The 26,074-nt window shown below is 44.7% G+C and overlaps 1 protein-coding gene across 6 annotated transcripts in view; it reads right to left on the bottom strand.

Annotated features, from left to right (window-relative positions):
• The window catches only part of Nedd4l (NEDD4 like E3 ubiquitin protein ligase), a 283,441-nt gene that overhangs the window by 59,902 nt on the left and 197,465 nt on the right, over positions 1-26,074 (bottom strand). For all 6 annotated transcript variants that reach the window (XM_048363771.1, XM_048363772.1, XM_048363774.1 and 3 more), the window contains 3 exons: positions 10,064-10,114; positions 1,245-1,306; positions 691-793 (listed from right to left, as the gene is read on the bottom strand). In XM_048363771.1, the coding sequence (XP_048219728.1) occupies positions 691-793; positions 1,245-1,306; positions 10,064-10,114 (216 nt within the window). The remainder of the gene's footprint in view (positions 1-690; positions 794-1,244; positions 1,307-10,063; positions 10,115-26,074) is intronic.

The following is a 26,074-nucleotide window of genomic DNA, read 5'->3' as shown; positions in this document are numbered from 1 at the left end:
ATGTGAAAACAGCCACAGGCGAGGCCGTGTTCAATGTGGGTTTGCAGAACAATGTGAGAAAAATGTTCAGTAAACCTTGCCTACAAGCAATGTCTAATGACACAGCTTTGGCTATGTACAGGATCCAGGATACAGAAATCATGACAAGAAGATCAAGTGGTCATAATGCCACCAGGACAGAAAGAAAAATCCCTCTGGACAACTAATTACTCCAAAAAAGCAACTTCCAGAGGAGAGCTCTCCTAACACAAGCTGTCAACCTTGCCAATGGGCCTATGCATCGGAGATGGAGAGAAATCTCCCAAGCCATCTTTGTCCACTCCAAAACATTTTCAAGTGCCATAAGCAACTCAGAGAGTTCAAAATCCAAGGCACTAAGAGCCCAAAGCGCGGGAAGGTTGCCGATGGTGTATTTGCGTGGGGAGAGACTAGGCTGTCTGTTCAACAAACGACCATGTTGCACCATCTAAAGGACAAGCGCTCCAATTGTTAGTGCCGTGACACCAAATGAGTGTGTTATAACAACAAATGCACTGGTGGACTACGGGAGACACAGTCGGGGGCATCTGGAAGTGTTTTCGTGTTTTGCTTTATCAACTGTCACTTCCTTCCGTGACACGGTCTCCCGAGCGGAGCGCGAACGGGACGGCAGCCAGGGGCAAGCCCCAGCCCGCAGCTGTTCCCGCGTACCTCCATGTCATCCCTCTGCTCGCTGCTTTCCTCATCTTGACCTCCGTTTTTCGGCATGTAGGCCATTTTCAACCGCAGAAATCCCTTCACGCGAGATTTATGACTGCATAAGGGAAGGAAACGGGTTATAAAAGATACGACTTGTTTACCTCCATCCCAGTTACGATGACTACTGAAAATGTCTTCAGAAAACTCAGTACTTGCCAGAAACTGGTGGTTCAACCCTGCAATCCTAGCTACTCAGGAGGCTGAGGGGGAAGATTGCAGGTTTGAAGCCAGCCCGGGCAGAATAATTTGTGTGATTCTTTTAAAAAAATAATATTAATTAATTTATTGTCCAAGTGATATATACAGAGACTCTTATCTCCAATTAGCCATCAAAAACTTAGAAGTGCAAGTATGGCATTCTAAAGTACCAGCCTTGAGTGAAAAAGCTAAGCAAGGTCTGGAGTTCAAGGCCCAGTACTGGCAGGAAAAAAGAAAAAAGGAAAAGGAACTAGGATCTGAAGCACTGAAGACTAGCAACCCCCTGTATATACCCGCTTAAGCTTCACCTTCTAGGTCGGAGGAGAAAGTCCTTAAAGGTATAGGGTCGCTCCATGGTGGGGTCTTCTGTCTATGGAAGAAAAAGGAAATTAGACAAAAAAGCAACACTCCTGACAATTTCATATTTTAAACACACCAATACGGATTACAGAGGTTCTGGTATTTTAGAACATGGTCATTGTGCAAACAAGAGGATTCAACACTGGAGAGACCACAGAATCCATCCTTAACATCCACTAGATGTCGCTATCCACACCAGGTTCTGGGAGCCCAGCCCCAGCCAGAGACAAATGACAAAATTACAGCCACTGGCTGCCAAGTGTAATTTCTAACTGCAGGGTACAGTCTCGACCTCCAGGAGCTTATTAGCTTTGGACCACCACGAGCACTGCTGCCTTTAATCCTTGTGACTCCAGAAACTTAAAAGATTACCAAGAAAACATAAGACCTAATCTTTGAAGGCAGCTCATTTCTTACCTTAAAATATGAAATCATGACTCTGAAAGAATTGATGGGTTCTCTCCAGCACAAAGTCCAGATGGCACCTATAAGCTTTCGCTGGACTTTATTTTAGTGCTGGTCTTGAGACTCAACCTCAGGACCTGGGTGCTGTCCCTAAGTGTTTGTGCTCAAGGCTAGATAGTGTTCTACCAGTCGAGCCACAGCTCCACTTCCAGCTTTTTGGTGGCTAATTGGAGATGAGAGTCTCGCAGATTTCCTTGTCCAGGCTGGCTCGGAACTGTGATCCTCAGATCTCAGCCTCCGAGTAGCTAGGATTACAGATGTGGGCAACTGGCTCTTGGCTCTGTGGGATGTCTTTCAGGAAGCTGTCATTACGTCTGAGATGTTTGTTCGTTTCAAATGGATTGGTACTTTTTTTTTTATGGCACAAAGCTTGTTGGCTCAACAAAGCAGGAAATTGGTGCTGTTGTTTTTTTAAAAAATATTATATGTAGTAAAATGTCAATTAGGGAGACTCTTTAATTAAATGTAATTTAAAACATTTACTTTTGTAATAAGAGGGCCAAACCACATTATAATCGCTTGTTATATCACAGGTAGAGGTGTGTGTATGTACATTTGCCTTTCAAGTATCTGTTTATGTTCTTCCTTGCTTTAACTCCCAATGACTTCCTACTCTCTTATAATAAGATAAAAACTCCTTCTACAATCCATCAGGTAGATGATATGTTTTTAAATTATCTTTAACTTTATTATGAACCAGTCTCTTTGGCAATTTCCGACTCCAATCATTTTAGCCTCACCTGCTGCGTGTGCAAATGACATCTAATGGTGCCACAGAGCCACGCTATGGCAGGTCTCTACTAGACAGGCAGCGGACTGAAGACAGCACAGTTGTTTCCATGTAACCATCTTGCTCTTGGGGTTCCCATCCAGCGCCCCATCCTGACCACCCCTGATCTCATCACTGAATCATCTCTCCCTCACCTGCACATGCTCACTTCTTTATGTATTAGTTCATCATCATCTTTCTGGAATGGGAGGTAAGGTCGGGAGATCAGAGATGTGGATTTGCTCACTACTGCATCACTGGTGTTGAGAACATTGCTGGCAGTCAGTAGGCAGATATGCAGGTAGTTGATAAATTCATCTGATCTACAGAAAGCACGAAGGCCCTGACCATCTGCTCTCATCGACAAGAGTCATGTATATATATGCTCAGAAGTGTTCATACCAAGGTAACAATTCAAAGACACTTTGGGGATAAATAAAAGGGTTCCAAAATAAACATAATTTATAGTAGAAAATTTAGTAATCAAGAATACTACTGTTGGGGCTGGGGATATGGCCTAGTGGCAAGAGAGCTTGCCTCGTATACATGAGGCCCTGGGTTCGATTCCCCAGCACCACATATACAGAAAACGGCCAGAAGTGGCGCTGTGGCTCAAGTGGCAGAGTGCTAGCCTTGAGCAAAAAAGAGGCCAGGGACAGTGCTCAGGCCCTGAGTCCAAGGCCCAGGACTGGCCAAAAAAAAAAAAAAAAAAAAAAAGAATACTACTGTTAGTCTTCCTTTTTCCCCACACTTATTCAGCCAACAAATAATTTTAGAGCAATACCATGTAAAAGCGATGTGGGCAGTACACAGTACCTGTCCTTAGGGTTACAGCTATGTGGAAGGGGACGGGGCCATCTAGCTCTTTAGAATCTCAGGCACTGCAGGGTGGTGCGGAAGGCTGCATCCCGTGACACTTGAGATGGGGGCGAAAAGATCTGGCTCTGACTTGGGGATCACAGTGGCTAGGAACAAGTGGTCCAACCTGAGATCATTACAGAGGTCTCGGTAGGTGGAGAAGTGGGAGGGGAACGACAATGGAAGCATCAGGGTACCCAGAGACTCCAGAACAACGCACGGTGTTAGTGAGAATTCCAGGAGTTACGGAGCACATGAGAGTAAGGAGCAGAGCACGGAGCTCGGAGGGTTCTAGAAGGCCCTCTGTCCACACATTACTCAGACTTAACCAACCCTCAAGAGGCAGAGCCCACATCTATGCTCTGGCTTTGTCGCTTAAAGAGCTGACACCCAGGGCAAGGTCTGTACCTCTCTAGCCTCCAGTACCCTCCTCGTTTTATAAGAGTGTTTTCAGGGTTAAACCAATCAGCTGAGGTGGTTTCCATACATTCCTCCTCACAAACATTCCTGGCACAGTTCACCAAACTTGGCCGTTACCATCTTCAGCCAATTCTGTATTTTCATGCCACTTGAATGTTACCAACTCAATGCCAAGCAAGAAGAGGTGGAGTGGTAGAAATGGAACTTCCCCTTCACGGGCGTCCTCTAGTCTGGACAAGACCTAACTTGTCAACAACTACGAGGTTCTTCTTGGCATTTACCCAACTTCCAATCTGACCATGCTCCCTGGCGCAGAGCCACAGGGCAACTCCCAGGACGACACTGAGGGCACTGTCTGCGAGTGGGAAGCCATTGCAACAGATGAATGCAAGTTCCAAAGACAATCTGCTGGCTAGATAGTGCTGTCCCTTTAAGCAGAGAGTGTGTGTAACCAGAAATGCAATCTTAACATCTAGTAAGAGAAAGAACTTTGTGGGTAAGTAGAGTAGAGGGGGAGGATCTCCCTGGGTCCCCAGATGCAAAACTTGGTTTCAGCCTCAGCCACCAGAAGCCTCACGCTCCTCCTATCCCATGTATCCCTGACTGCTGGAGGCTCACTGACATGAGAGTAGAGGGCCTTGCCCATATGCTAACAGGCTAACTGCTGGGCCTAGGTGTCTGTACCTGCAGAACATGCTCAGGAATGAGCAATGCTCTCTCCAGTCCCTTCAAGCTCCATGTTGGTGAATTCTACAGATGTGATGGAATATTTTCTTGCCGCCAGCCACAACACAAGAGGAGTAGAGGAGTGCTGCAAGTCTAGTGAGGGCATCAAGCAACTCGGGCACCCTGGAAATGGGCCAAGCTGGGACAACTCTAATTAAAACATCCCATGGTTGACCTAAGCAGATCAGACCTGTACTATATGTTTTAAAATAGCTTCTCTGTACCCAGCATGTTGTGTGGAGATGCAGAGATTTGGGGGGGGGGGGCGGTTATCTATAGACAGGGAGACACAAGAAAAAGTTGAGAGGCATAACTGGCAAACACCTGCCAGAATTCCATTCTGTTGTCAATGCAAGTTGTGGGGTTATTTTTATCCTTAATTAGGAGGTCCATGTCATCAAATACTGTATGACCTCTTAAGGCAAGTGATACACTGAACTCAGAACACACATGTGAACGTGGACGTTTAAAACAATCAGTAACAAGGGTGGGCTGCCACCTGAAGGAGCTTCTAGTCTTCAGTGGAGAAGGAAACAGGAGGTAGCAGGTCTGTAGGAGATGGGGCTTTGCTGAGCCTCCCTTCCCCTCTGTAGGCCTGGGCTCTGCTAAGAGCAGACATCTACAGTCTCAGCTTGGGAATCTGGAGAGCTCTTAAGCTCCATCACAGAGCTGGATAAAAGCTTACTGTCAACTAGGCCAGGCCTCTCATTTTGCAAGAAAACAGTGGCTAGGAAAGGAATACTAACCTGGTTAATGTTACCAGGTAATCTAGCTATGTCCCAGATGGAAGTCAGCAAGGCCTGACAGATAAGATTCTCATGTTTCCTAATTTTCTGGCCTGAATAAAGAGTCAACTTACAAGTCCTATTTGCCCTCCTCTGGTCCTCTCTTCTTTTCCTCAGTCCTCAAGAGGAATTAAAATGCAAAAGAAATACTGGAGATGAGCCATTTGATCTGGACTAGAAGTGAAGAAAGCAGAAGTCCTATCGTTTAATGAGACTTGAATCTTATTTCCTATCCGATATATATATATATATATATATATTTTTTTTTTTTTTTTGGTACAAATAAAATTGAGAGGAGAGAGACTGGTGGCCAAGAATACAAGTGACTCATAATTCAAACATTTTCTTTTATCTGGAAGCATTTGATCAAAGTAGGAAGCTCTCAATCTGTGATCAAAGGGGGAAAAGAATCTGGTTTCCTCTCCCACTATGGCTCCTACCCTTTCCTGTTCAAGGGGTAACAAGAGAGCTGTCCGCTGTTTCCTCTGGCCACTGCAGCTGGAAACACAGGACACCAGGGACTGACCATGCACAGTATCCGCCACACAACCTTCCTGCCAGCCTGGCTCCGGGTTTCCAGCTGTCTCCTTTTTTGTCTCCCTGGCAGAGAGCCACTGGCCCTGCCATATAAAGACCCGCAGGACCCAGCACAGCGCTGAACTATGCAGGTGCCCAGCTGTTGGCAGTGAGCTGCTTGGGGAACATGTAGGCCACCCCATGATGCTGAAGTGCTTGTACTCAAGTTGCCCACAGGAGACATGGGGGGCGGGGGGAGACGGACTTTCTAGTCTGCTCAGGAGGCTTCTTTCTTTGGGTTAGGGAACTTAGAGCTGTATATGGGGACAGCTTGAGACAGACAAGCCTAAGATGGTGAGCATGAGGTTTACATCGCAAACACCAATATCCAATGGTAACCATAGCAACAGGCATCTAGCATTTCAACAAGGAAAAGTTCTTCAACCAACAACAGTCATGAGGTCTACAGTATTTGTTTTACAAACTCACAGACATAAAATAGAACATTTAAGTGATTTAAAACAATTTCACAACAATCATGAATTGACGCTACATTCCCTTCTGCTGTTGGCTTTTGACCATCAAGTTCATGGTTTAAGAGAAGAGCTCCATTCCCTACTAGTGGCATCCAGTAGACCAGAAAGAAGCAAGGCAGAGTGATTTTTGTTTCCTTTGGTGCTGGTAATGGGGTTTGAACTCAGGGCCTTGGGCACTGTCTCTTTTCACTCAAGCCTAGCACTCTACCCTTTCAGCCACAGCTCCATTTCTGGCTTTTGTTTTTGTGGCCAATTAAAGATAAGAGCACTACAAACCTTCCTGCCTGGGCTGGCTTGGAACTGTAATCCTCAGGTCTCATCTTCCTAAGTAGCTAGGATTATAGGTGGGAGCCACTGGACCTGGTTGCTTTATATTATCTTGAGCAACAAAATATGCCTCATTCCTAGCCTAAAATGCTTAAGTAAATGAATATATATGTCAATATGGAGGAATAGTCAACTATTCTATTAAGAAACCTGTTTTTAATATAAGAAAATGTATCTTCGCTTTTATTCTAGGAATCACATTTCAGAGCCTCACCTTACGCAGGTTAAATATTCTTAGTTCATTACATATGTAGAATTAGAGAGAAACAGCCCAAGGTGGAGGAAGAAAAGCATTAAGATTTACCGTGAAACTCTAGTGGGCTTGAAAATCCTTCTACTCATAATTCTTCCGGTAGTTAGAGGTGTGGTTTAGAACAAAAGAAATTGAGAATCACATATTTCATAAGCCCAGAATACACACACACTCTCTCTCTCTCTCTCTCTCTGGTCCTGTGGCTTGAACTCAGGGCCTGGGTGCTATTGCTGCGCTAATACTGTACCTACTTGAGCCACAGGTCCACTTCTGGCTTTTTAGTGTTTAACTGGAGAGAAGAGTCTCATGGATTTTCTTTCCCGGGCTGGCTTTAAACCATGATCCTTAGATCAAATCTGAGCCTCCTGAACAACTAGGATAACAAACACGAGCCACCAATGCCCAGCTTGTTGCCTTCATTTTTACATGTGCCACTTGCCACATGTGGCGTTCTCAAGGTTTAATCTTAATTAAAATGGAGTAGAACTGTGATCTCAGCTCTTCCACTACTCCAATGATGATTCAAATACTCGGTGGCTACATGTAGCTTTAGCATTGGTGGTACCCTGTTATCTGAGGGAGAGTTCCCTTCTCTGATCCATCCTCTGAGATTAGCATCATGACTCTCCGTAACTATCTATGGAAGGAAGGAATCCTCTAGCTGACAATGGGGCCATATGAAACCAATCAATAATCACACACCCAATCAGAACTCTTAACTCCTGAAAAGATGAAGGGGAGAAGGGCAGGAAGAGCCAACCATACCACAACATTCCTCATCTCTCACGCCTCCCCTCCAATGACCTCCCCCATTACAAATGGGACAAGTAGGGCGTTCTATTTCCTTTGATCCAAAATAACAAAAAATGGATTTCCAGGCCCCATGTAGTCTGCCATGAAAACATGTAGCTGTCAAGAAAGAACTACCAAACATTGCACACTCCATCAAACAGGTTCAAATATTCACATTCACCTTACATATTCACACACTTAGGCATTAACCCACAAAATGAACCACGCTGCAAGTTTTACGCCAATGTTCTCATAAATAAACAGTTTGATCATACATATTGACAGATCCTCAAATCCTGGTCCCAAAGGCCAACATCTATTCAGTTATGCTCCTTGGTTTCTACACCACACTTCCATGTAAAGAAGACGTCTTCATTCCTCTCCTGTCCCCCTTTGGTCCATCCTCTTAGTTCAAAAAGTCAATCACTTTCAAGTACAGGGCTCATAGGGCTCCATTATAGAGTTTTCTTGGGGCATTTAAGTAAGTGGGAGAATCTGTTACACTGCTGGCTTGACTCACACTGGGGTACTTTGTTCTCACCAGGTGCCATTGTTTTAACCTCTTTAATGGTTTCTTTTAATTTTGTTGTTAGTCATGAGGCTTGAACTCAGAGCCTGGATGCTGTCTCTGAGCTTTTATACTCAAGGCTAGCACTCTATCACTTTGAACCACAACTCCACTTCCAGTTTTCTAGTGGTTAAGTGGAACTAAGAGTCTCACGGACTCTTATATCCAGGCTGGCTTGGAACCAGGAGCCTTAGATCTCAGCCTCCCGAGTAGCTGGGATTACACGTGTAAGCAGCCAATGCCTGGTTTCTTTTACAATTTTTTTTATTAGTGTATATCGATCCTACAGAAGAATGCAGTCCACTGTGACATTTTTACTCACTTATATCATGCTTTCTGATCCTACCCCCCACCTCATAAATTCTTCTTCAATCAACGTTCTTAAGAGACTCATTTCTATCCCAGTACTGAGCCTCAGCACCAGTTTCATCTTTCAAGTTCACTCTTGCCCCCACCCCAAATCCAAACCATGATTCCAACGAACACCATTTAAACACACAATTGTATAGCTTTGATCTGAAGAGCATGATCAGAGACCGATCGGAGGCAGAAGTGTATGGAGTCCTTCTTCGAAATGCTGCGACACATTCACATCCTCTCGATGCGAATGGAACGAACCATCAGTTTCTGATGGCTTACGGGACTGGTCTAAGTAGAAGCAGCACCACGCGGGCACACAAAATACTCCTTTCTCAGAGCACTGGAAAGCATCAGGTTTTTATACAGAGATAAACAAACACATTTCAACGCGATCACTTCTGCTTCCAATCCCTTGGCAGGAAACACACTTGAAGTTTTCTTCCTCAAGAGCTTGTCTAAGTGAGTGAGAGCAAATTGCCTGACACCTCATTCCTTCATCCTCAAAGCTTTCCTGGTAAAGACAGTCTTTCTTGGCACTTGCCATTTGAGAATAGCCAAGGTTTCTATGGAGCAGGAGGCCGGCACTAGGCGCTTTAAGTCATTTTAGTTTATAGACTATGCTCCGTGCGCGTCCAAAGCACTTAGAAACACAGCACCTTGTAAGGAAGAAGTATTTGACTCTCCTCTTCTACTTATGTTACTTTGCGCTGCTGAGGGGAAAGTGACTGGGCGGACCAGTAGAACAATCTGGAAAACTGAGGCTGAAATGTGATACGTCCTGCCTCCCTGAAGGTCTCCAGGTCTGTTGCCACAGCCTGGGTTTGGGTCACACACCTAACCACAGTTAGAGTTCACCACCTGTTCCTCTGGGCCGAGAGGGGCCTCGGGCCACACCCAATGCCACAGCAGTGCATTTCCTAAAAGCCAGTGGGTGTTTCCTGGGGACAAGTGCACTCAGAACCAACAGTGTCCTCCCTTTTGTCTCCATGTTGATGGAGGAAGTTCTAAACCCACCCAAACCTAGGCAAGAGTGGCCTCTACAGACATAGCATGAGACACAGCATGTGAACTTCTAGCACGGGGAAGCAACCTCAGGCCAAACCAAACAAAGGATGGATTTGGGAGTAAAAAGCCAAGTACAAAAGAAAAAGAAAAAGAGAGTGGACAGAGGAAATGGCCATTCTGTATGAAGGGAGGGGAGAGGAGATGGCGATGTTGGCAGGCCTGCTCACAGGATTCAGACCCAGGCAATATTTACAGCTAAGCTGGCCTCTCTCTGATCCCTTGAAACGACCACTTTCTATTAAAGAGAGAGAGCCGGAGCCATCACGAGAGAACAAACTCCACACACATCAGCCAGAAGCAATCAGAAAGCCAAGTCCCTGGCCTTACCGGAAGGTGATTGAGAGGCACGTCCACTTGGCCCAGGAAGTCGTCTCGTGTCTGTGAAGAAAAGAGCAAAGAGTTAATGCTTCCATCCACTCCCTCGGTGAGCACGTCTTAAAAACGAGTTCCCCGCAGGGAGAGAGTGGTCCGGAAGCTGACCCTGGAGGCAGCCCGGGAGGGTGGACGGCGCAGGGCCAAGATGGGACTCAGAGAGCTGTCATCCGAACTGGATGCTGGTTCGCTCCTGCATCTGGTCTTTAACTGTCTGGCACCGGTTAATGCCTCCTTCTAAACAGAATGCGAGGACTCATCTCCTAGGATTGGGAGTCCGTGGTCAGCAGGGGAAATGTGAGGCTTTGGGGGAAGAACTGGGCCCGATGTGAAAAAGGAGACAATACAGAAATGTTGAACATGCTAATGAGTATTTGTCGCATGCATTCCCCTTGGCTTTGCCAGTATCAGGCAGTCTACGTGGCTTGGTTATTATCAGATCTCATTAACTGCAGATCACTGTTAAAAAGTCATTTCAATCCAGGAAGCGCATCGCTTGCTAATCCATGTTTGGGGTTAGGTCTATAATTCTGGAAACACACGTCCCTTCAGGTCACCATCGACCTCACAGGAATGCGATCCTGGCCGAGGTCCTAGGAGACACCCGGGGCTCTACGTGGCGCACGGACTAAAAACTCAGGTTCGGGAGCCCCTGACCTGGACCACAAGGGGTCCCACTGTGTCCTGCACAACTCGACGCACTACACTGACAGCCGTTACCACCACACACAGTACACGGAAGCTGAATGTCTTTTTTACAACCATTCTCTTTAATGGTTAGGTATACAAAGGGGTTCCAGTTCAACATGTCAATTTATGAGTACAATGCATCTTCATCAATGCTGCCCCTTTTATCGTCCTCCCCCTGCTTCTCAAACCCCATCGATCCCCTCAATTTTCCCCAGTACCATATTTGCATATGCACATTGAATATTATGACTGCATCAAAGCCAGGACATTCTTTCTGTGTAACCAAACTCACCCCACAGCAAGGAAAAGACCAAAGACAGCATCCAGATATCACCATATTCCAAAATCTGAGCACTCACTGTCACTGCTTTTCTAAGAAATATTCTCATTGACAGAAACTATTTTCCAAATGCACTTGAAAAAAAATCTTTGTCTTCTGTTTAGAAGACCCAACAGGTAAATCCAAACAACATTTATGGAAATGGCTTGCTGCAGGTTTAGAAATTCCTTTTTGGTTAAAAAAAATTTGGTTAACTGGAAAACCATCCTCTAAAGGACACAGAAGTGATAATAAAAGGTCAGTGTCCTCATGCGTTGTGTGTAGCGTGGAAGAATGAGACTAGCCAATCTTTTTTTTTTTTTGGCTTTTCATGCATTTAAAAAATTGTTATAATAAAAGTGGCACACAGAGGAGTTATAGTTACATAAGGCAAGTAAAAGTACATTTCTTTCTTCTTCTCCTTCTCCTTCTTCTTCTTCTTCTTCTTCTTCTTCTTCTTCTCCTTTTTGAAGGGCCTGGGGATTGAACTCAGGGCCTAGGTGCTCTCTCTTCCTGAGCTTTTCTGCTCAAGGCTAGTATTGCTCTACCTGGTTGAGCCACAGTTCCACTTTCAGTTTTTTTGGTAGTTAACTGGAGTCTCATGGGCTTTTCTGCCTGGGCTGGCTTTCAACCACAATGCTCATATCTTAGCCTCCTGAGCAGCTAGGATTACAGGCGTGAGCCACCAATGCTTGGCCAAGAGTGTATTTCTTTCACAACAACGTCACCCCTTCCTTTGCTCTCTCCCAAGTTTTTCCTCCCATCCCTTCCCACAAATTGTATAGTTCATTTTCCACATGGTGTCTGGTGAATACCACAGCTGCATTTGTTCACTCTTTGTCCCTCCATTTCTGTGCCCCTTCTTAGTCTCCCAAAGGGAGATACATGAACAAGTAAGACAAAAGGAAAAGAAAACGAAAACAGCAAGAAGGAATAAACGCTCTTATTCCGATGTCCTGAAGTTCATTTGGATAAATATTGTATGTTTGGATGTCCCTAGGTATTGCAACTTTGCATTCCTCTCCTAAGAATATCCTCCTCTGAGACAAGCCAGTCTTTCTGATGAGATTTCTAGTTCCTGCATTTCTCCACTCTATCTTCCTTGTCCAGCATAAGGCTGCAGGGAAATGCCAATGAATAAGCTGTGTGCCTTTTACCAAGGGTAGCAATCAGCCAGAAGGCCTGGAAACCAACCAAAGTTTTGCTTCCCAGCTCACAGGCCTATTGTCACCCCCCCACCCACCCCAGTGACTCACACCTAGGGCAGCCACACACGGAGCTGGGGCACAGGCTTGTTCATTCTGCATGGGGCTGATTTTGTTATGATTCTGAAGCTGGTATAAATGTCAGCTAACTGTACTATCAACAAAGAAATGGAAATTTACTGGTAAAAAAAGAAATTGTGCGCATGCCTAATGTGGGAAGCATGGTGTGGTTACCGGTCCCATCATCATCATAATCACCACCACCACCACCACCTCACCTCCTCTCCTTCCTCCCACGGCTGCTGGCATGAAGGAGGGCACAGAAGGTGAGCTTCAGGAGACAGCAGCCCTCAAATTGCTGTTTCCTAACCTGAAAGGCTGTGCCATGGAGCGTGAACGTAGCTGCATTTTAGTAAAACTCCACAGGGCAGCGATGTACTCCTGTTGGTGTGCTAGGAAGTCATCGGAGTTCTAAACCGGTCAAACCGAATTCAACTTTGTCCAGACACAAGTCAGGAGCCGGGCCCTGAACTGGGTGGCGCCAAATCCTTGCCCGGTGCCCACCTCGGCAGGCCCTGTGTCCAGGCCGCAGGCTCAGGAGGCAGACTCCCCTCACTGTCCCTTCTCACGTTAAGATGAGAAACCGGAGTGGTTTTGCACTGGGGGTCATCTGCCAAGGCTCCTGCTTGAGCAGGCCGGCTCCAAGCTGGCTCCTTCCCCACACACCGAGCGGCACAAGAGCAAGGGCTTGGCTCTCAGTTATGGGGGTCTGGAAGAGGGTTTCATGACAGCGGAGGCTCAGGAGATTTTAGGGGGGTCTGTTAAAGTACTCACCAGCCACTCGCTTTCATGCTGCCTCCTACCCTACCTGCCCTTTCCTCAGATGAAAACAGTCTGTAGAACCCTCTAAGGCTGGAAGCTGCTCCTAGCTTAGAAGATTGGGGTCCTTTCTGCATTTTCACAGGGTGAAGTGTTCTGTGAACATGCTCCTATCAAAACTCACTTCATATGCACCAGACAACAAAGCCAAACCAAACTCAGTAACCACATGTGTGTGTGTGTGTATATATATATATAATACATACATACATACATACATACATACATACATACATACATACATATATATACATATATACATGCTGGGTGCCAGTGGCTCACATTTATAATTCTAGCTACTCAGGAGGCTTAGATCTGAGGATTGAGATGAAAAGCCAGCCCAGGCAGGAAAATCCATGAGATGTTTACTTCCACTGAACCGGCAAAATGCCAGAAGTGGAGTTGTGGCTTAAGTAGTAGAGCACTAGCCTTGAGCAAAACAAGTTAAGGGAAGCCTCAGTCCCAGCACTGTGTGTGTGTGTGTGTGTGTATGTGTGTGTGTGTGTATAAATGTGTGTGTGTGTGTATACTGCCAGCTCCTCTCCTGTTCAGTTTTAAGAGAGAAGGAAGGAAATCTGCCACTCACCAGAAGAGGGTCATAAGGCGTGTCCTGGAGAGATGAGTCCTTATTTCTAACAACAAGCTAAAACCATCTCATATGCACAAACCCTCAGGGCTCACTCGCAGGTAAAACCATGCTGAGCAGCTGGCTGAACTATACCATGCTGGCTGAGTCTGCTATTAGGAATACCATCTTTTTTTTTTTTTTAAGGGACAATTTTCTTGGAACATAGGAAACAGAAAAACAGAGGGCATAGAACGAGCACCCTGCAAGGGGCATCACCGGGCCAGTAGAGATGGGGCGGATCACTCAAGTTTTCTCCAGCTCACCCATCTGGCTCCCCAACCCCCGAAGGTAAGCATCTTCCAGGTCCAGAGTCAACCACAGGAAGTCAGTTTCCCCAAAAGAATTGAACACTGTAAGCTCATGGACAGTGGCGACTGACAAGGCCTTCTGGGAGTCAGATGTGGGCCATGAGTAGCACTGTGGCTCCAACCTTGTGAGCTCTTTAGGTCAAGGCTAGCCACAGACCAAGCACCTTTTAGTCACTCTCACTTTTCTGGGGGTTCAGTGTCTTATGGGGCTACCCACCTGGGAGCTTCAGGACTCCCGAGGGGAAGAAACACCTCCTTCTGGCAAGGGCTAAGGCGAGTATAAGTTCAGGGAACGTGGAATCCTACAGCAGGGCCAGGTAGGAGTTGGGGAGAGGCCAGGCAAGCAGGTAGGCAGGCAGGGCAATGCAGCAGGGCTCTGTCACTGAAGCGCCGGCCACAGCAGGATCGTGGTGGCTGGGAAGGATATAAAGGCTGGGGGTCAAAGGTCCCAGACTGGATCCAGTGAGAGAAGACACATCAGGGCACTAAGCAGAGAATGACTGGCAAGGAAGAGGGCGTGGGCCAGAGGGACAGTGCACAGAGTGTGACAGCACCACAGAGATCTGGCTACTGAGGCACAGAGGGCTTGGCGTTCATCTCTAGGAGATCCCATTACAAGTAGGCTCCCAGACTCTCTTAGCAGCAGGACAGCCAGCCTTCAAGGTGGTCATCGGTAATCCTTGACAGTCAATGTTCCTCACTTGATGTTGTCAGAAAGCAACTATGGAAGATGGAGGAGAAAGAAGCCCAGTGTTGGTCAGGTTGCTGCTGGGACCAAGACCTTGGCCAACTGTGGCAGGTGAGCCAGTGGGGCTGCCAGGGGCACTGCCATGGTCAGATGGTCTCTGCCTTGTCTTTTGTTCAAGCCAAATGTAGGCCTTTAAAGACTAGGGGAGCTGATGGTCATCTACAGTTGTGCGTCTTTTCAGAGGAAAGAAGAGGTCCCTGGACCATTCTAGATTCAGGGGCCTGGCCTGCCATCAGTGAACTGTAACTTCTGCAACACAAAGTACCCAGACAAAGGCCCTAGACAATGTCTTGTCACGTTATTTATCTTAAAAAAAAAATAGAAAAACCTGTGGCAAAATTGTCACTCTCTTATTAACTATCACTGAATTTTCAGGGGGGGGGGAACTAATGAAGATAATTTGTTAAAATAAGGTAGATATTTTCATAAGATTTTATTAGGTACAAGTAAACTGATTTGAGACTGAAACTCAGCATTAAATAAAAATGTGTCACTGGGTTCATTTCATGACCCATTTATTTAATCTCATGCTTCTGTTTTTATGGCACAATCTGTCTTAAATTCTCAAGACTTCAGGATAATTTTCTCAGGATACGTGTCTTATTTCTTCTCAGGAGGAGTTTTAAAATCAAATTTCCTGCAAGCAATTTCAATAGTAAATGTGTAAAGCAAAAACAGAACAAAAATACCCCCAAAACAACACCCCCCTCCAGAATTCTAGATGTAGATTCCATACTTTCTGAACTTAACTACCAAAGAAGAAGTGTTAATAACTGACATAATGATAGACTCTCTCAGTAATCAATGCAGTGTCAGGAAATTGAGATAAACAGGATACCATTTTAACTTTTTTTTAAAATTAAAATTACAAAGGTGCAATGCTTACGTGTCTCTACCAGATAAACAATATTCACTGAAATGAACTCCAAATAATAGAAAGAAGAGGTTTTGGGGGGGTTGTTTTTAAAAAGTTAAAATTGTCTTTAGGTAGTTGTACAAAGGCGTGCCAATTCAACATGCCCGTGTATGAATACAATGTCACCCTTTCATCCTTTTCCCCCATCAATGCCACTTTTTTATCCCCTTTTCGTTCCCATCCTTGACGCTGAAACCTCTTCCTGACACAGCCTAGGCTATGGGAAGCCAGAAGCCTACCTCACTTGTGAAACACTGCTAGCCAGCAACAGTGTTTTATACCAGAAGGCAAATGCAGAATGCTTTCATTCTTGGGACTTCCACTGATGAAAGCCTCTGACCTAGAGTCCCACAGGTCTAGGCTGAATATTCTGAACTGGTGGAGACATTACTATCAAGTCACCCAGATCCAGTTATTTACCAGAGATTAGCAGATGCCTTCAACAAGCTCACTGCAAGCAGCACGCCTCCTACGCTGGATCAGAAGCAGAAGATGGCCTTTCTAAAGAATTTGTGGCAAATGTTGGTGGTCTCCTTTGTGTAAAATAAACAACAAAACTATGTGGGGGGAAAAAAAAGACATTCACTGATCCTCCCTAAGGGCTCCATTAAGACAGTCTCATCAGAGAAGCTTTGGTTCCCTAGGCATTACTTCTTTCTAGGGCTATCTTTCCTGCTGGCCATGTTGTGGATGCAATCACATTGCTGGCCAGTGGACTCCATTGAAGTTTTCTGGGGAGAAGCCCCAGCTGAATTCTGGGGAGAAACTCAAGATTGGAAAGGGCATAACTGGCATGGAGTGCCTTCCACGCGTTAGGCACAGTTAAGAAACCTGCCGGAGGCCACAGAATACAGAGGAGGCAACCAGAATGGGATGCCAGCTGACTCAGCACCCATGCTCTGACCATCATGAGAGGTACCCGGCATTTTAATACCAGGTCTTCATGATAACTGCCAATATCTCCCTTCCCTCTTGGGAAGCCCCAACTAGCCTTGCCATACCATGATCCTGGGGCTATACCTGCCAGGGCAGCAACCCCCTAAGGCACATCATCCTATAGTATCTGCCATGTGCATGTTCCTGCACATGCCCTTTTCTTCTTATCTGCATACTAATATAAAAATGAGATGAGTAAAGAATGCGCTTGAAAAAGAAATGAAACTGAGTGGTTTCAACTATTTCACCATCCTGTCCTTGCATCTTTTTTTTTTTTTTTTGGCCAGTCCTGGGCCTTGGGCTCAGGGCCTGAGCACTGTCCCTGGCTTCTTCCCGCTCAAGGCTAGCACTCTGCCACCTGAGCCACAGCGCCCCTTCTGGCCGTTTTCCATATATGTGGTGCTGGGGAATCGAACCGAGAGCTTCATGTGTAGGAGGCAAGCACTCTTGCCACTAGGCCATATGCCCAGCCCCTCCTCGCATCTTTTGAAGCAGAGCTTTTTCAATGGGAGCAGGCACAAGCTCCAAAGACTTTCCAGGATACTTGGGCATGGACAATTCTCAAACCATCATCTAGATCTTTCCAAATGTCTTCTTCCTCACGTGAAACTCGGAGAACCGTGTTTGCCATTTGTTGTATTTTTCCACCCCCGCCTCTCTTTTTTAAAAATTACTCTCTCCCCTCTTGGGCGTTCCAAACGCAGTATATTTCTTATCCTTGTTGAATGTTGTTACAGTCCATCTTGCTGGGTATAAAAACCCCTGGGACCAAAATGAATGGATGGTTGGAAAATCACACTGCCACATATGCAAATAAGCTGAGAGAATGCAAAGCAATGCATTTGGAGACATGTAAGAGACGGTCTTGTGGAATAACATCTTGCATATCTAAAATGCATCTATCTGACTTTATTTGATTTAAAGGAAGAAGATATTTTCTGGTAGAAAGTAAGTCCAATACAGCTGACTGCCTCAACAATACAGGCTGGCTTTATTAATTCAATTTGTGGCAGGCATGAGTCACAAAACAAGCTGTATCTATACCCTAAGACAAAGTTATCTGGTATACTAGAAATTTTATAAGGTTTAAAAGCATTCATGCAATATTCAATACACTGAAAATTATATTTTTCACAACTATTGGACTAATAACTTATAGAATGACAGGTAATTTATAGATGTCAACTTAAAAATGAATGAGAAATGGTTTTTCAGAATTTTAAAATCCTTTAGGAGTCCAACTGAGACAAATGCTCGGAGTCTGTTGTTTAAAAGTATAAAACTTATTGCAAAGTCTGGCCATTAACTAGCTAATTAAAAAATTTCTTCCAAAACTATGCATTTACGGCTTCTTCCTAAAACAAAAAGAGACTTAGGAAAGAGATTGGTGAGAAAAAACCTGGGAAGGTTCTGGGAATGGGGGAAGCAACCCACTTTGATTAGATGTTGAGCCTTTAAGCTACAGATAGGCAAGGATGAAGAGCATACTTAATTTGGGGTGGCTGGAGATGTCATTGAGACACAGAACTGAGGCAGAGCTTGTAGGAGCACTCAGCCTTCTCTGAGCCAGTGTAACAGGCTCAGGCCTCTGGGCAGATGAGCAGGACTTAAGGGCAATGAAGACGGGGGCCTCCGGGCATGTCAGGACAGTGGAATTACCAACAAAGTTCTAGAACCACAGCCACCCAATTACATTTTCGGTTGAGGAGCTAGGGTGATGGTGTGTTTGGAAATCTCTGCAGTGTAACTTGTGGCCAGAGCTGACGAGCATAGGGGTAAGCCTCCTGGCTTTCTCTGTCCACAAAAAAACCAAAAGAGAGCAAGTGCAATTACCTGTGAAGCAGCTGGAGCTACAAGATTAGCAACCCGGTATTAGATTGCAATCTCTAAAAGTCTAAAGTGGTTCCTTCCCTAACTCCCTTGGTGCCTCTGCTGTCCTCCCAACTGAGAAGGAGGTGGACCCATTTACACATGTGGGTAAAAATAACTGCTGGGCCCGGAATGTGGAGGAGATGGGGGAGGGGGCGCACGTTTGGCTGTCCCTGTTTGGAACCCTAGCCCGCTGGCCTGATAGGGCCCAGGATATTAATAGGAATAAGACTCACAGGTGCACAAAGCACAGGGATTTTGCCGGTTGTGGCCAAGGGATATCTATCTGCCTGCCACTCTAATACTGGGACTAAAAAGACAAATCCTGTTTCAAAATAGAATCAGAGGATGTGATCCTCAGAAGGGACATCAAGAGTCATTTAGTGCCACCCACATCTGAGACCTCTCCCTCTCTCTTCCCCTCTCACGTGGCTGGCTACTCACCAGGCTATTCCTGCTGATTAGCAACAGAGGTGAGGCCCTCCAGCCTCATGGGCCAGCAGAAAAGGGATGAATTTTGTACACAGAAATCCCATGTTGACCTAGAAGTAGCTGAATAAACAAACACAGGTTTCTCAATCACCACCAAAGGGTGATTTTTTTTTTCCATGTACAACGTGAGGACAAAAACCAAAACAAGACAACCACCACCACCACAACAAAACACTGTATCTTGCTTAGTAACTGGTATTAAATGGGTCAATTCAATTCAATAAGTAGGGTTTCTTTAAAATCTAGCACCATTAAAATTTGGGGCTAGAAAGCTTTTTGCTGTGGGGGGCTGTCCCGTGTTTTGTAGCACACGCGGACGCATCTCTGGCCTTGGCCCACTAGATATCAGAGCAGTGGCTAATGCCGCATTGTGATAATCAAAAATGTCTCCAAGTGCCAAATGTCCCCACAAGGAGGTGAAGGCAAAAGTGCTCCCACATTTGAGAGATCATTTTCACTCTCTCAACTCCATCTTTGGGAATTCCATAAAAATATGCTAGTGGTCTGATGTTCATCCAGAATCTCTTATTCCACCCCTTGAGTCATTTATTTCTCATATATGACTTCTTAAGGGCGAACATGCATGGGGAAGGATGGCTTTACTACTTAATGGGAGAAAGGAATATCCTATCCTCCAGCTGGTTTCCCTCTAAATTAGTTAAATGTACAAATGAAGCTCCACAAACTAGACTGTGCTTGAATCAATAGGCAACACAGAGAGCATGACGTCGCTCACCATGTGACTTCTAGGAACCCAAGGGGCTCAGACCAAGGACTCAGACGCCGAGGTGTATTTAAAGTCAACAGCAAAATCAGTCTTCAGAATATGGAGTCATATTTGATTAGGATTATAGTTGAGAGCACATAGTGGGGTACTATCAAAGCCAAGAAGGTCTAAGATGTGGCAGAGGGAATAGAGGAGAAGAGGACTTCAGATAAAAGTTATAGGTGAGAAAAATGTTCCCAATGCTCTCTTCAATCATATCAAAAGATTACAAACCAGGATACAGTAAAGCCACCAACACAACCATGTTTACTGAAGCACTATTCACCATAGCCAAGATACTGAATCAGTCCAGATGCCCCTCAGTGGATGAATGGATCAAGAACATGTGTTATATACACATAATGAAATTTTACTCATCTACTGGAAAGAATGATACTGTAGCATTTGTAAAGGAATGGAAAGACTTGGAAAAAATTATGTTATATGAAGGGAGTCAGGCCCAGAGAGACGAAGGAGGCATGTTTACCCTTTTCTGTGAACGCTAGATATAGCATATAAAGTTGTAAGTAAAGCAGTGGGTGGTATGCAAGTGTATACAAACATATTAACTGAAATATGGTAGATTCAAGGGAGAACGCAAATAGTGTAAATCCTTAGAAAGGCAAAGGCAAAGTTCAACAAAATAAAGACCACCAAGTACAAGTGGGCATTTGAAAGGGGTAAGGCAGGGTCAAGGGGGAAAAGGTAGCTGAATGAAGAAGGGAAGAATGCAGTCCAGAATCCAATACATGTCCTACAAGACTAAGACGAGTGAGGGAAGGGGTAGGTAGGGGAGGGGTAGGTGAAAATACTGAGAGGTGTGACATTGATCTAGATATATGCATTCATAAACTGCTTTGTTAAATGACAACTCCCTTGTACAACTACTTGAAGATAAACAAAAAGTTTTCAACAGTCAAATTACCATAGTCAATTAGAACTAGCTTAGTAGGCACCAAATTTGTTCTTTGTGGCTCAAGACACAAAATAAACCTGGAGAGAAAAGTTCAGTTAGTCCCTTGTGACTTTTCCCAAGAATCAGGAGCCACTACAAGCCAAGTACCCATGTTTGAAAGCAGTAGGGGTGCAGGCAGTCATGGAGAAAACCCACCAGGAGGAAGGCAGCAAAACCTGACAGCTAGGGTTATCTAACACCAACAGTAAGTTCCTCTTGCCATTGTGGGATGTTAATCCCTCTCCTGCTTGGCCTTTGTGCCGGACCCGAAATCCACATCTGTTTCACTTTGTGCCCCATACCAGTGGGTTCAAAGATGGAAGAGGAGAGGAATTAGACCTGAGACACGAGGATAGCTTAGATGCAAGTGTGCTACCTCACAGGGACAGGGACAAAGCTCTGGCAGGCCAGGCATAAATAACCACAGAGCTTGGAGACTGGTCCTGGTTCAGGAACTAACTAGTTGAATAATGTGAGATACAAAGTCTTCCCTGATCACACAGTTACCAGGGACCACTTGTGCTTCCTAGGTTATAGACTGCCGCCGGCTTCTGTGTCCACAGAAGGCTCCCACAGGCTGCTATTGGCTGTGATGAAGCTACTGCAGGGGGGATTTTAAACTGACTGTTGAGAACTGGGAGGAGCAGTGCGTTCCTACCAGGACCGGCCAACTGGAACGCACACAGCTATTTTCAGCACCCTGGTGGGTGAGTTAGTCTGGTGTGCGACCAAAGAACTCCTCTCGTATCGTGAAAAGTTCAGTATGTACAGTTTGAGAAACCCTACTCTGTTCTGTGTGGGAGAAAGCATTATGAAAGGACTGTTAAAAAAAAAAAGAAACGTTATGAAGTTGCTTACTCCTTCAAATAAACATAGGAAACAACGAATGATGTGTAACGCAATGACCAAAGTGAAACATTAAAGGAGACAAAGGAAATTTGTCTAGGTTCAAGAGGATGACACCACTCTGGGGGTTTCAGAGATAGCCCCTTTTTTCTTTCTTTCCTTTAAAAGATGGTCTGGCAGGAAAATCACCAAGGTATGGATAAGCAATGTTCAAGAGACCATTTACATGTATGTATACTGGCTGTTCTGGAACATGAGACCATTAATTCTAAAGAAAACTGTCATTTGCAGTAATCCCCAGGCTAGAAAAAGCCTAGGAAATCTACAAAGTACCAAGGTATCAGTCGGCATCCATCTAGGACTCCAATGACACTGTAAACCCAGGCTGAGGTGCGCAGCAACTATCCCCATCAGCAGAAGCAACAAGGACCAAGACCACCACAAGAACCCGTCCCCTACCAAGCACGAGACCTCTGTGATATAACTTGCAGAAAACCACAGGGCACGGAGGAATGACTAGAGCAGAGGTAGACTGCCCCTGTAGTTGAGCATGGGGTCAGGACAAAGGTTTTTTTTGAATGATCCAATATTAATGACAATTCTGCATTCAACTTGGTGCTATTTCAGGCTGACATTCATGTAACTTCCATGTTCCCCATAAGAATTTTTACCTAGGACAAAGACTTCAAGAATACTCACGATGCTTACTAACTGCTCAGCTGCTCTCTGAGACCCTGCATAACCTCTCTGAGCAGTTCCAACACAGGAATAGTCTGTCATCCATTGCTTTATTACTGGAACTGTGAAAACTGCATGCATAGAACCAGCACCTCCAATGCAGAAATGCCTGAGGTCATATGTTATATGACAAGGAGACCTCCCTGGAAAGAAAGACAGCAAGAATAGCCTGCTGCTGGCTGGGCTTGTGATTTCGTCTGTGCATTCCTTCATGAATTTCCTAACCTTCACATTGACCAAAGGAGGGACATTTCAGGAAAATGAAACCTCCAATGATCACAATGATGGGTTAAACAGGAGAGAGTTGGTAATTAGCAATAACCTACAGATCAAACACTCTTGAGTTCAATAGATATATTCAGATATTTGTTTTAAAAACTGCTATGGGTATCTGTGGCCTGTCTGCATGTTTCAAGCCTTATTGGTAAAAGCTGTTCACATAGGGCTAAATGGATTCTGCTCAGCTATAGAAAATTAATTTAGGATATTTCAAAGCCATAGTTATAGTGACAGCTTCAGAGGCAAGTTTTCAAACAAGCTAAAGTGCATTCAATATTCACAAAGGTATTGAAAATGTTTTGGAATGAGTAGATACTGTATATTTCATTCGAAGCATCCATTTGTCAAAAAAAAACCCCACAAAACAAACAAACAAACAAACAAAACCAGTGCTCACAAACCCGGTGTCTAGAAGCCAAGAAATAAATCAGCCAAGCTCTGTCTTTATGTCTTTCTCCTTGCAGAAGGGACAGAAGAAAAAGATGACACACGGACAAAACACCAATGTGACACCTTCTCAAATCACTTATGCAGCATGCACAGTGTTCCACAAACAGCAGTATTGTGTAGGAAGAATTTATTTTTACCCTTGAAATTACAGTAGAAATTTTAACACAATAGAATAAGCTAGACTGTTTATTGTTCAAAGGAGGTCAAATTGTGTTCAAACGCAGAACTTTTTCACTCATTTGAGCTGTGTTTGTAAATGAACGTGCTACAATGTTGAAGTAAAAGTTTATGTAGGTGTGAGGATGAGCTGATTAAACATAATATTTAGAAGGCAAATGGCATAAATATGATGGCCAAGTAATCCTCTGTCATGTCAGGAATTGTTACTAGATCTGATCAGCAACTTGGCCATTTATTTATTTCATTTGGCTTTTTCCTGGAAGAAATATGCATGGCTGTAATTGGAGAAACCAAGGGGACAAAAATACAAGGAGACATTGTCATATAAAACGTAATTTTGGGTCTTGATCTATATCCAAGATGAAATGGAATCCCAAGAACTATTTAATTTGCCATCCTGTCCTCATCTCAAAGGAAAAAGACAGAGCAGGGTTTGATGGCTTAGGGTGATGTACTACAGAGAGCTGAGAAACTCAAACCATACACATATTAAGGAAGAAGAAGAAAAATAAGAAGGAGCAGGATGGCATAGACTTTAATGCAATGTACTAATCATTTCAATATGTGCCCTACTTTCATGTAATCATCCCAACATCCATCCTCAGAGTAGAGACAATTATTAGCTTCATGTGGAAGATCAGAAAAATGTGGTTAGAAGTATTAGGTACCTTGCTCAAGCCTTGCACTGAATGAGGTGATATACTGGAAGATTCAAGCTTTCACCTCAGGCCTAGCCTGGCCGTCTACGATGTCTCTATAGACTAGATGGGCCTCTCTGAACCACTGCCAATATTACCTGTGACAACTCCTTAACATGGAGGAGAAATACTGACTTTCCTCTTTCAGAAGAGTATTTCCATAGTCTACAGTTGAGACACGCAACATTCTTGTAGTAGCCAGAGCACAAATTCAAATGCATCCCAAATCATGCAAGGGTATATCTCAGCCATCAGATCTGTAAGTGTGTTTTCTTGAGACTGCATTCTTTATCATGGATTAGGTGATTTTAATTACACTTGCTGACACAGAAACATGACCTTTGCATTGTATCCCTTCAAGGTTTGAAACCAGGATTTCATTTGAGACAATGTGGAACAGACACCTGTTATCACAAAACACACCAAAAAGAGTAACAAAGCAACAAAAGCATGGTACACAGTGGGGAGGCTCTTAGGAAAAGAATCAAGGGCAGTGAAAATATCAAGGATGGTAAACAGTTGCAAAGTAGAAGTGGGTAACCAATGGCCAGCTAAATCCCTTCCTGCTTTTCAACTCTGAGGGCTGACTTGGGTGTCCAGATACTCATTGCAGGTACCCCTTGCTGGCTCTCAAGATCTAACAGAACCTTTTCCTCACAATTTATCTTCCACAGATTTATCTTCCCTTCTAGTAAAACCACAAGTGACCTGCCAATAGATTTTATGTGTCTCTCTAGTTCCCACACTGCCTAGCAACGGCACAAGCACATAGTCCATACATAGTACATTCAACGGTCACTCCATGTACCTTCAGGGTAGAATGGCCCCTGCAGGACACACTTGGAGTTCTTTGGCTTTCTCTTCTGTAAATCACCCCGGGGTTGTGAAAAATGGGATACTGAAGACTCAGTAAATGGCCCTCATAGCAGTTCCTTCTGCCCTGTGTCTGAAAATGTGACCTTACATTGAAAAGTGCCTGCAGATATGATTAAATTAAGGAGGCTGAGCTGGGGAGATTTTCCTGGATGGTGTGGGCAGGCCTAAATGCATTCACAAATGTCCTGGGATGAAGGGAGGTGACATGGCCAAGGAAACAGGGACACGAGGGACATAGCCACGAGGGCAGTGCGCTTCTAGGGCAGCAAAGCACAGGCCTCCCTCCACCTTCAGCCTTAGAGGGGAAGGCCTCCTGGCAGCCTGATACCAGTCCAGTGACAGCAACTTGGAACTGGTATCCTCAGCTGAGCGCTGAATACAGAATACACGACTTTGACTTGTAAGTCAGTCACCAGCAATTTGTTACAGCAGCCTTAGGAAATCTGCATAGAGACACAGACCAGCCTGTTCTGAGGCGAGGACCAGAAAGGTAGGAAGACGGAGGCTTACTGAGCTGCCTGGGGCAATCCCGTCCAGACCAAAGACCCACCTAATCAAACATGTCTTCAGCTGCCTTAGAAACATCTTCCTAGTCCTATCGAAAACAAAATTTCAATCAGTGAGTCAAGTGCTTGAAAAAGGCAACATGGTAGAAAAAGGAGAAATATAGCTAAGTACTGGAAGTGGCAGGGTAGAAAGAAGGACCGGGCAGAACATGGGGGATTTGTAAGACAGCTGAAATACTGCTGTGTTAGTGTAATGATGGGCAAATACGTTATACGTTTGTGTAAACCTACATTTGTATAACATGGTGAGGGACACCCAATGTCAATTATGGGCTTTGGGTGATAATGGCCCAGCCCACTGTGTCAGTGAAAGCCACCCAACAGTCACTATGTACCATGTATGACAGCCAATGGGGTACAGATAAGGGGTGAGAGGGGTGGGGACTGAATGAGTGGATATAGTGAAGGTCTGTGTGAAATCTCTATTCTCTCCACTCATTCTGAGACTAGAAACGCTCCCAAATATAAGTGTCATTGTTTAAAAAAACCTCCACTGGCCATCAACTACTTCAAGGTTTCATTGCAGATGCTGTTACTATATAACAGCCTAAATAATACAATTCATTAGCTAGAAACAGACAGGCAAGGGAAAAATCACCTCCACTGCTTTTCTCTATAATAT

This window comes from Perognathus longimembris, chromosome 15 (genome assembly GCF_023159225.1).
Source record: "Perognathus longimembris pacificus isolate PPM17 chromosome 15, ASM2315922v1, whole genome shotgun sequence".
Taxonomy (NCBI): Eukaryota; Metazoa; Chordata; class Mammalia; order Rodentia; family Heteromyidae; genus Perognathus; species Perognathus longimembris.
Note: the sequence above shows the minus strand (reverse complement) of the source record. Positions and strands in the feature narration are given on the sequence as shown.